The sequence below is a fragment of the Oncorhynchus mykiss genome, chromosome 5, assembly GCF_013265735.2.
Source record: "Oncorhynchus mykiss isolate Arlee chromosome 5, USDA_OmykA_1.1, whole genome shotgun sequence".
Classification (NCBI taxonomy): Eukaryota; Metazoa; Chordata; class Actinopteri; order Salmoniformes; family Salmonidae; genus Oncorhynchus; species Oncorhynchus mykiss.
In genome coordinates, this window is record NC_048569.1 from 37,134,891 (window position 1) to 37,146,336 (window position 11,446).

Here is an 11,446-nt window from a genome sequence, read left to right on the forward strand (position 1 = left end):
ACACAAGATCACTTGCTTGGGGGAAAATAAGCTCATTGACAGCTCTTCCAGGTGAGCTTTGGTAGCCTATTTCTACAAATTATCAAGTCACATTAATGCAAATGTTTTAGCTAGCTAACATTAGTTGTAAGCAAGCTGACTTTTTTTTCAAGTTTGTTTATATTATATGTTTTAAATCACGTGAGTAGCATATGAGTACGGTGAGTTTTAACAGCACCTCACTGCAAGAACCGCATTGTAGTCAATGGGGAGGCAGCGGCGACGAATTCGTGAGATCAGCGGCGACGAATTCGTGAGATCAGCGCAGACGGCAGTCACTGCCGCACAGAGAGAGATTTTTCTTCTCCGTTCCCCACCGCGTGATGAGACACAAGTAGCGTCATTTGAAGCATCGCATTTTCCGCGCGTGAATGACATTAGCTACCAATTAATCACTGATAGAACAAATGTCAAGTAGCCAGCCTGTCGACATTTTGACATGAAATGGAGAGCACTGCAAATTAGAACCAACTCCAATGGTAGCTCCTTCTATTTACAGTTTATAAGTAGGAACCCGATGAGGCTCCATCGATGGGATAGAGACAATCACCTCTAACGTTATCTGAAGAAAAAATATACATAAATAAAGTTATATTCATACTACTTTAGAAAGCTTCATGTTCGATATCCAATGCATAAAACAATATATTATATTGAGTATGATTAATCTATATTTATTTATCCCTTTAGCTGAAGAGTGCAAAAGGAAATGGAAGAATCTGAGAGACCGATACTTCAAGGAAGTAAGACAGGAGAAGAGGAGTAAGGAGGAGAAAGGGGAGCTCGCTCCAAGCCGATGGAAATACAGACAACGTCTGATCTTTCTTCAACCATTCATTAAACCAAGAAACAGCAATGTGGCCCCTGCCAACCTGGAAAGCCCTGATACAATCAATAAAAGCGCACAGAGTGAAATAATACCTGTCAAAACACTCAACACAGCCCTGGTGAACGACATGAAAACCCCTAGCACCCAGGTTGGCACCATGTCACAGCTAGCTTTTGTGACCCAGCTGTCCCCAGGGCAACAAGGTGCCCAACTGTCTTTTCTGGGCAAGTGTCCACCAGGCGCCCAGACGTCCCCAGCGCCCCAGACATCCGCAGTACTCCAGTCATCAATTTACGCAACCAAGGAGAGGCCTCAGACAAGACAACCTGCTTCACCATGTTCCTCAAGCACTCCCTCTAAGCGCTCCGCTAAGAACAGGAAGCTGCTGGCCAAAGAGAAAGATCACAGATCAGATTCCACAATCCCTATCTGGCAGTGTGACGAGGATGAGATGTTACTCCTCAGCTTCGTTCCTGCTTTGAAGAGGCTAACCCCACAAAAAAGATGTGAGACCAAAATTAAGATCCAACAGATTATGTATGAGGCCAAGTTTAGTATGGATCAGCCAGTGACTGTCAATGAACCGCCGGTGACGGTGTCCAAAGAACTGCCAGATCAAGAGACGTCATAACTCATTCATATTGTAGGGTCGACGGGTTGTTCTCAGGTTCATATGTTTTTTTATTTTGACCGAAAATCTTTTTCTAAAATATATATTTTTAAATCTCTCTCCTAATACACATGAATAGGCAAGTTATTAATGTTCTGTTTTTGGAATATCACATTTTTGGTGGTATCATAGAGAGGTGCAAAAAATAACTTTTTAAATTTGTATAGATCTAATTTTGCTGTTGTGAATGCAAGTTCTTAACCCAATTGAAAATAAAATGGGCTGTTATTCTGTTTCTAATTTTGGATGTTTGTCTGGAATTGAGTGATGAGAAACACATTGACAACCCATATAAAAGGTGAAATTAATGTTTAGGTAAAGATCTCTCAGTAGGATATAGTACACAGTCTTTATTACAGATGCTAATGCTATTCTAACCATCCATTGTTATTATAATAATCCACTATATATTTTACTATATTTATTTTAGAATAAATGAGTAAAAGTTGTAAACAAGACAAAAAATGAAATAGAAATTAGAGGGATTACTCAAATAACTGCATCAGTTACTCATGCATCTTATCATGACCGTCATCTTGTTAGTTGTGTCAGGTTGAAAACTATATCCATTTTATACCTTTTGCATATTTTTTCCCAAGCTCTTTACTATGTATGCTATAGAAGCGTTTGCATTAGAATTCTACATTTTTCAAACTAAATAGTCTTACAAGTGGCAGACAATGACAGTATCATTCAATAAAAAAATAACTCCTTTAAATTGTCTCAACTTTCATCCTTCAAATATTGTAACCTTAAGATTATTTCTTATGTTTCAGAAAATAAGTGAATAAATTGTCTTACCAAATCGCTCCTAGCGCAACTGAGGACATACTGGTATAGTATGTCATTAAATAACTTAAAACCATACCAATACAGCTCTTCACGACTATTCCCCTGCTAACACCACACATAAAAATGCACCACTGTATTGTTTATATGGCTTCATACTGGTAGTGGTACCCAAAAGGCAATTGTTGTGTCAATTTTAAAGTATCACTAATGATACCCTCTTCCTGAATTTATATATCATATTTAGTTTAGAAACAGGACATACCACTTGTAATCTATATCCATAGAAGCACAGAAGATACATCTGGTAGCTTACATTTACCATCTTTCTTTTAGTATCTGGTTCTATATTGCCAACCTGGTACACTTAAAATGTCTAATAAAAACACAACCTTGATGGAAATGAGAGGCAGGGCCATTGTTCGAACAAAAAAAACTATTTCAGACTTCGGTAGGATTCATAGTACAGGTGTAATCAAACAGTAGTGATATTGATTACTGAAATTAAATCAATAGCTTGTCAAGTCTAGAGGACAATACTTAAATGTGGAAAAGGACAAAAATCAAACAAGTATCTGCAAACAACTGTCCAACTTGAGCCTTCGTCCTGGCTGCTCAGACATTTATGCGATTAGCAGCCAAAACATGATCACCAGAGCAACAAATAGAAAGAGTCGAGACAGGAACTGTTCATCCATGTGCTGAGGGGTTCCAGGGGCAGCTATGTGTGTGGAGACACGTTGAGAGAGATTACTTTAACAGGTGAACAACTGCTTTTCAAGGTAGAGGGGGCCATTCACAATAATCACATTTTTATCAAACATTGTTACAATACACAATGCGCAATCTGCAGAACTAAAGTACCTGGGGGTGGTCTTCCATCATTGATGTTAAAAGCTGTAGCAAAAATGCCAAATGGAAAGGCACCAATGCCAAAAGACATCTGGAATCCTCCATCTCCAAAACCAAAACCCTGAAATCCCTGTAATGGGAAGAAAGAGAACCTTACAGTAACATTGCATTGATAGGGTTATAACATTACTATTCAATATGTACAAAAAAATACTTGATTTAACAGGTGTTTTGAGGGAGAGGTGACGCAATCGTTAGTGCCGTGTTGTCATTCTCAAGGGGTCAAATAAAGAGCCTCTCTCTCTTACTCATCAGATAGAGCTTAATAGGTCCCAGTGGAAAAGGTAATTCTGCTAATGAATTAGGCTATGGGCAGGTTTGCACTACAGCAACTACACAATACCATGTAATAGTTTCATCATGAATGGGTAGTGCAATACAGCAGTCAACATTGCAAACAGGTGGTACACAGTAGAACAATCTGGATTGAACTTTGCTCACATTCTTCCAAAAATAATTACAGTCTGAAAACTTACACCACGATTTTCAGGCTCTGGCCTCTGTCCTTGTGGTCGAGGAGGCGTTCGCTCCCTATAACAATGAGAGATTAGTTGTTTACAGCAGTAGTTTGGGATGTGGAATTCAGAGTAGATAACTGAGGAATGTATGAAAACTGTGCGTCTTGCTTTCATGTATTGAGTGCATCAACCTACCTTGGGTCCTGTTGGCCCGTACTTCCCCTGCCATATAGTGGGATGACTTTCTCTCGACTGATGCCTGCTTTGCATACTGGACACACTTGTCTGTTAGGTCTGGTCTCCAACCACTGCATAAACATGGGGGGAGCAATTCAGACCTACCTGGTTAAGATCACATGATACATTCAGAGAAGCAGTAAAGTATCCCTTGGGATAGGGTCAAGTGACAGCTGATCATGACAGTGGCTGTGTAAAATAAATTAGGTATCAACTGCCTTACCTGATGTAAGCAGGGCCAACTAGATGTGCAAGGGGACAGGGAAGGTAAGGGATGGGAGATAGAATAATTAGATGACAGTCAAGTCATAGTATCTCATCTCATCATTCATCCTGACATCTGAGGATTGCACTACGAAAACAAAAAATGGCATCAATAACATTTCCCCATATACAACTAACATGTGAAATAAGACCACAGAGATACATTAAATTACTCTATTTAATTGTGAACGAGACCCTTTACCGAGTACAGGCGACCAGATAATAAGGATGAATGTCCCTCAATCTCAAATACAGAACAGTGTCAAGACAAGAGGGTGCTTACCAAAAGAGATGCCCACACAGACTGATCACTGCATCCTTGGAGGTGTCCAGGCAGATGTTGCATTCGAATGTGCTGTCCTGGTTACCACCCTCCCCCGCTGTCGAGCTGCTGGAGCCGGGGATGGGGTTCTCAGTGGCAGTCGAGGCAGCTGCTGGTGGAGGGGCAGCGCTAGCCATTGTTTCAGGATGTAGAGTGAGGTCACGAAAGTAGCCGACCCCCTTGCCTGTAAATTAGCATGGGATAATGAATCCAAACATATGACAATCGATAGTTCCGTAGTTGAATTAGGTTACAATAGCGAAATGTTCTGAGAACTGTTGCTCAACATTTCTCCAGCGACGTTAGTAACGTTACCAAATAGACTGACGCAGCAGATAGATCCAGTGGCTAGCTAGTTTAGCAAAACATGTATGCTAAAGCTAGATAGAAGAATGTGCTATTGGTTTAGCTAACGTTACATAGCTAGCTATATCAACATACAAATACAATTGACTACCTCCTTGCTTTCATCAAACAAATCCTCTGTGTCGTGGGTAGAGTTATCTACCTAGCTATGTAGAACGCCACCTATTTACTCAAGTTGCCAAGTTAAATTCCACTTTTAGTTTCAGATGATTGCGTCACTGTATTATCCGGAAGTTGTGTGGTGATTAGGGATACAGATTGGTTGCTATTGCCCCAGGTCGTCACCACAGCCACCCTTTCTACAATTGTTCTTAAAATCGGATTTTAAACCTTACCCTAACCACACTGCTAACCGTATGCCTAACCGTAAATTAAGGTAAAACAATAAATTTAAAAAATGTGTACGTTAAAGCCTAGTGCTGGTGTCGTCAATAGTTACCACAGCCATCAGGGACTACTGATTTAAGTGCATTCAAAACAACTGTGAATTTTAAAAAAAAAATTACAAACGAGTTCTGACAGGGAAAAACAATGTTTAACGGTCATCCAATTCGGAATTCGAAGTCGGAAACTCGGGACATCGTTTTTCTAGTAGAGCAATAGATCAAAACATAATTTAATACTTAGCCTAGATAATTGTTTGTACAGTGTTTCGACTTGTTTATTTCAGACTTTATGGCATTTAAGGATGAGCATAAGTGTATTAAAAGGGGAAAAGACCACTATAGTCTGAACATGTGGAAAAGTGCAGCTATAGTGAGGGGCAATTTACCAGTTTGGTCAGGGCCAACATGAGGGATAAAGTTTATCCTGTGTGGGTGAGTGAAGCTATTAAGTTAAGTTTGAGCATCTTGTAAATACAGTGTGTTCTATAAAGCTGTCATTCTACAAGAGCCACTTAATGATATAATCATTAACTAGATGATCCTGAATATCAGACTTAGATGACTTATAACTCAGTTCTAGAATGTTGTCATTGATGAGAATGAATCTAAAAATCTATTGATATTCAGAATTGACTGTTAAGACATCAAGCCTGTATTGTAGTTTCATGACCAGAGACAAATCTTCAAAGGCACAGTATTTATTTTTTTCGGTGTGGTACATGCATTCAGCCTTGATTTATAGGATCCTTCCCACTATATGATTGATATGTCAAGTGATAAAATCCCAAGCAATCAATGAAAAGTTAATGAAAAAACTGCACTTGTCCTCATGTGAAACATACAGTTGATTAAATATTCTACAGCTGTAATGTCATCAATCAAATCAAACTTTATTTATATAGTGTTGCACTCAAAAAGATGACAATCTTTCCAAAATCATTTCCAATGTGTGTTGCAGGGTGACACATGGAGCTCATAAGTGTAGCCATGCAGCCTATTTTGGTGGTCCACAATATTGGCCGTACGGCTGTGGAATGTGAGTGGAGGAAGCCAGCCGTGCCCAACCAGGTGCAGTCAGTGGAGTACCTGTACCCGGCCGAAGACTACAACGCTATATCCCGAGTGCCCACACAGGAGGATCTTCAGTGACTAAGGAACCATCTCCAGGGCAGGTTCAGTGGAATGACAGGGCTCCTGAACCTGAACCTGAGCCAGAACAACCACTACCTTCCCTGTCATCACTGGACATTGTTAAAAAACAAGGACACCTGGGGCATGCAGGCATCCTGCCTGGCATGGCGCTGTCGGCGGAGCAGCAGGAGGCTATACGGCAAGCAACAGTAGGACAGTGCATCAACCCCAACTGGCACACCATGAAGAGAGGGAGGTTGACAGCCAGCAGTTATGGAGCAGTGGTTAGGGCCAAGTTCATTACTCCGTCTCTGCTAAAAAGGGTCCTCAGATCACAGTCGTTGGATGGGGGTGTTTTCTGTAAAGTGGGGCACCGATAATGAAGAGGAGGGCATCAAGGCATTCAAAACAGCTACATTGATGGATGTGCTGGAGGGCTTTGGGTCACAGCATCTGGGATCCTGGGTGCCTCACTGGATGGTCTGGTGGGCACCATAGCAGTGGTGGAGGTCAAGTGTCCCTATGGTGCAAGGGAACTTATTTTTTTAAATGTATTATTTAACCTTAATTTAACAAGGCAAGTCAGTTAAAGAACACATTCTCATTTACAGTGACAGCCTACCTTACCATTGATGAGGCAGTCAAGTTGAAGGATTTCCAAATCAAGGAGGTAGGGTCTTATCGCCTCCGGGAAGACCATCCCCACTGGCACCAGGTCCAAAGTCAGCTCCACATTACTGGAAGGAACACCTGCTTCTTCGTTGTGTGGACCACCAAAGCCTCCATTGCCATTCAGTGACGACCTGACAGACTCATATTGCACCTCCTGTTAGTACCTGTTTTCAGGGAAGTGTCCAAAAATATTCCACATAGTTCACACACTAGGCTCTCAGAATACGATATATTACATACTCGTTTTGCTCAAAGCAGCCAACCAAAGTAATGTAGTTAACTTTACCATGGTCACAGTTGGATTTTATATCTGTAATTTAAAAATTATTTCTTACCCCCTGTGCCTTACTTACTGAAGGCCCCAGTCAACTCTACCTGTACCTGACATTGTTGACAAAGAAGTGAACAATTAATAAAGGTCATACACAAACAATAGGCTCCTAGAATAGGTCATATTACATTCACGTTTTGGTGAAATCAGCCAACTGAAGTAGTTAACGTAATTTTGGTAGGATGTGTTTATAGACCTCCTAGCTCTAAGGTGTCCTATCTGGATGACTTATGCACTGGGTTTGACCAGGCCACAGATAATAACAGAGAAAGATTTATCTTGGGTGATTTTAATATAAATTGGAATGATCATAATAACTAGAATATAACTAAATTGATGAGATATGCGGAGAACTGTGGTTTGAAACAAATGGTTAATGACACTACCAGATCATCAACTAAGTTGGCTCATCATTCAGACACATGCATTGATCTGATCTTCTGTAATATACCATTGCAATGCTTAAAAGCCAAATCAATGCCAGTGGGCTGGACAGACCATAAGATTGTGACCATAACCATGAACACCATGGTTCCAAATAAACCCGCTAGGATTGTGGTCAAGAGAAATTTGAAAACATTTAATCATGAGCTATTTCAAAATGATTTGGCTGCTGTACCCTGGGCGCTGATTTATCTAGAGGATGATTTAAATCACGCCAGAGAATGTTTTATTGATTTGCTCACTGAGGTAATGGACCATCATGCACCAGTAAGAAAGAGTACAGTTGAGGTTCGTCAATCTCCATGGATTGATGATGAACTGGGTGAAGCATTTTCTCAAAGAAATATGGCAAAAGTCTTAGCAGCCAAATCTGAACTAGATATTGATGAATCGTAAGAAAAAAAACGTTATTTTACAACAATGCTTTTATTGATTGTATGGGAGAATCAAAAGAAATCAGCCAAGACCTCAGAAAAAAATTGTAGACCGCCACAAGTCTGGTTCATCCTTAAAAGCAATTTCCAAATGCCTGAAGGTACCACGTTCATCTTTACAAACAATAGTACGCAAGTATAAACACAGTGGAACCACGCAGCCATCATACCGCTCAGGAAGGAGATGCGTTCTGTCTCCTAGAGATGAGCGTACTTTGGTGTGAAAAGTGCAAACAATCCCAGAACAACAGCAAAGGACCTTGTGAAGATGCTGGATGAAACAGGTACAAAAGTATCTATATCCACAGTAAAACAAGTCCTATATCGACTTAACCTGAAAGGCCACTCAGCAAGGAAGAAGCCACTGCTCCAAAACTGGCATAAAAAAAAAGCCAGACTACGGTTTGCAACTGCACATGGGGACAAAGATTGTACTTTTTGGAGAAATGTCCTCTGGTCTGGTGAAACAAAAATAGAATTGTTTGGCCATAATGACCATTGTTATGTTTGGAGGAAAAAGGGGGAGGCTTGCAAGTCGAAGAACACCATTCCAACCTTGAAGCACGGGGGTAGCAGCATTATGTTGTGAGGGTGCTTTGCTGCAGGAGGGACTGGTGCACTTCACAAAATAGATGGCATCACGAGGAATGAAAATTATGTGGATATATTGAAGCAACATCTCAAGACGTCAGTCAGGAAGTTAAAGCTTGGTCGCCATTGGGTCTTCCAAATGGACAATAACCCCAAGCATACTTACAAAGTTGTGGCAAAATGGCTTAAGGACAAGGTATTGGAGTGGCCATCACAAAGCTCTGACCTCAATCCCATAGAAAATGTGTGGGCAGAACTGAAAAGGCGTGTGTGAGCAAGGAGGTCTACAAACCTGACTCAGTTACACCAGCTCTGTCAGGAGGAATGGGCCAAAATTCACCCAACTTATTGTGGGAAGGTTATGGAAGGCTACCCGAAACATTTGACCCAAGTTAACCTATTTAAAGACAATGCTACCAAATACTAATTGAGTGTATGTAAACTTCTGACCCGCTGGGAATGTGATGAAAGAAATAAAAGCTAAAATAAGAGAGATAGCCAACACTCCACTCAGCAAACTGGGTGTAGTCTATCACAGTGCCATCCGTTTTATCACCAAAGCCCCATATAACACCCACCACTGCGACCTGTATGCTCTCGTTGGCTGGCCCTCACAACAAATACGTCCCCAAACCCACTGGCTCCAGGTCATCTATAAGTCTTTGCTAGGTAAAGCTCCACCTTAACTCAGCTCACTGGTCACCATAGCAACACCCACCCGCAGAGTTGCCCTGGAGAAGAGCTGGAGCACTGTGGCACTCAGGGCTACTTCATGGTGTAAGACTCGAATCAAGGGTGAGCATTCCAGTAGGGTCGTACAAAATATATATATATTATGCGCAACATCAGTTCCAAGCTGTCATTTTCACTTTGCACAACATCACGCCATTATTATACAAGCTTGCTTGCTGAGTGGTGGTGAGTGACTTGTGATGTTTATTTAGGGACTTTCGTTTCCCCCAAAAGCCCCCATGCACTGCATCATTGGTGGGAACAGGGTACTGACTTCCTCTTAGGTATTTGTTTTGTTGTTCTGCAGATGCCCCATGTTTCAATATGTAGTTAGGTCATCATCTCTGTGCTGATTTCTACTTCTGCTTTACACTGGTTGAATATTACACTTTAGCTAATCTCGCAATCCAGGACCAAAGCTTGTCTGTTCCTGTTCAAGCAGCTGCTGCATGGACAGGTGTTTCCTGCTCTATCAGTCAAAAATGGCATTAGCCAGCTTCCCAGGGACAGGAAACACCTAGGCACATCACCTGATAGAATTGGCCACAGGATTCTACACTGGCAGCTGCTACATTGATGGTCCCCTCTACGGCAAAAGTAAAAACCCAACGAGCAGGCTTATTAAATTGACCTATGAACACCAAACCACACCAGTTGAGTCAATGGCGGACTGTCCATTTTGTGACTAACTTTTAAGTTGTAAAATACAGAAAGGTCCCCTTTAACATGTTTCAAATGAGAGAGAGATTATTGGTGCAATGGCAGAACTATCTGCATAAAGACCCATGAGTGGCAGGGAGGCGATTCATGCCTTGACTCCAGCGTTCTAATGATCCGCAACCCCTACAAAGCCCTGATGCTTGAGTTCTATCGCAGGTATGGAGGCCATGTTGGATTTAACCCCCTCGCTTTGTGGAGAGGAAAAGGTGAAAAGGATGCCTAGGATAAATCTATTTGAACGTTTTTAACCTCAACCTTTTCCTACGAATCATGACATTATTTTCAGTCATTGCACAACCCCAGTTCTTGAACTATCACGTGTTGTAGCACACAGTTGCTTAATTGTGGAATGGTTCTTTCTTTTGTTACCCAAAGATACTGAACATAACTATAAACGCAACATGCAACAATTTAAATGATTTTACTGAGTTACAGTTCATATAAGGAAATCAGTCAATTGAAATAAATAAATGAGGCCCTCCATAATCTATTGATTTCACATGACTGGGCAGGGGCACAGCCAAGGGTGGGCCTAGAAGGGCATAGATACACCCACTGGAGAGCCAGGCCCAGCCATTCAGAATGAGTTTTTCCCCACAAAAGGGCTTTATTAAAGACAGAAATACTCCTCAGTTTCATCAGCTGACCATGTGGCTGGTCTCAGACGATCCCACAGGTGAAGAAGCCGGATGTGGAGGTCCTAGGCTGGCGTGGTTACACGTGGTCTGCGGTTTTGACGCCGGTTGGACATACTGGAAAAATTCTCTAAAACAATGTTGGAGGCAGCTTATGGTAGAGAAATTAACATGACATTTTCTGGCAACAGCTCTGGTGGACATTCCTGTAGTCAGCATGTCAATTGCACGCTCCCTCTAAATGTAAGGAATATGTGGCATGGTGTTATGTGACAAAACTAAACATTTTAAAGTGTCATTTTATTATCCCCAGCACAAGGTGTACCTGTGTAATGATCATACTGTATAATCAGCTTCTTGATATGCCACACCTTTCAGGTGGATGGATTATCTTAGCAAAGGAGAAATGCTTACTAACATGGTTGTAAACAAATGTGTGCACAACATTTGAGAGAAATAAGCTTTTTATGCTAATGGTACATAC

General features: G+C 41.3%; 2 protein-coding genes across 3 annotated transcripts in view; one reads left to right on the forward strand and one right to left on the reverse strand.

Moving 5' to 3' along the window:
- Window positions 1–1,778, forward strand: part of LOC110523741 — a 1,921-nt gene extending 143 nt beyond the window's left edge. The window contains exons 1-2 of the mRNA XM_021602706.2: window positions 1–51; window positions 730–1,778. The exon at window positions 1–51 is cut by the window's left edge and continues 143 nt beyond it. Coding sequence (XP_021458381.2) covers window positions 1–51; window positions 730–1,499 — 821 coding nt within the window. The 3' untranslated portion in view covers window positions 1,500–1,778. The remainder of the gene's footprint in view (window positions 52–729) is intronic.
- Window positions 1,779–2,720: 942 nt separating this feature from the next.
- On the reverse strand, window positions 2,721–5,147 carry rnf185 (ring finger protein 185). 2 transcript variants are annotated; one of them, XM_021602712.2, is made up of 7 exons: window positions 5,029–5,147; window positions 4,482–4,704; window positions 4,158–4,176; window positions 3,893–4,005; window positions 3,716–3,770; window positions 3,192–3,309; window positions 2,721–3,048 (listed from the first exon to the last, which is right to left on the reverse strand). In XM_021602712.2, the coding sequence occupies exons 2-7, from the start codon at window positions 4,655–4,657 to the stop codon at window positions 2,951–2,953; spliced, it is 579 nt and encodes a 192-aa protein (XP_021458387.1). In that variant the 5' UTR covers window positions 4,658–4,704; window positions 5,029–5,147; the 3' UTR covers window positions 2,721–2,950. The 2 variants fall into 2 exon arrangements, with proteins under 2 accessions (XP_021458387.1, XP_021458385.1); XM_021602710.2 differs by having other exon boundaries at window positions 4,978–5,138.
- Window positions 5,148–11,446: the final 6,299 nt, after the last annotated feature.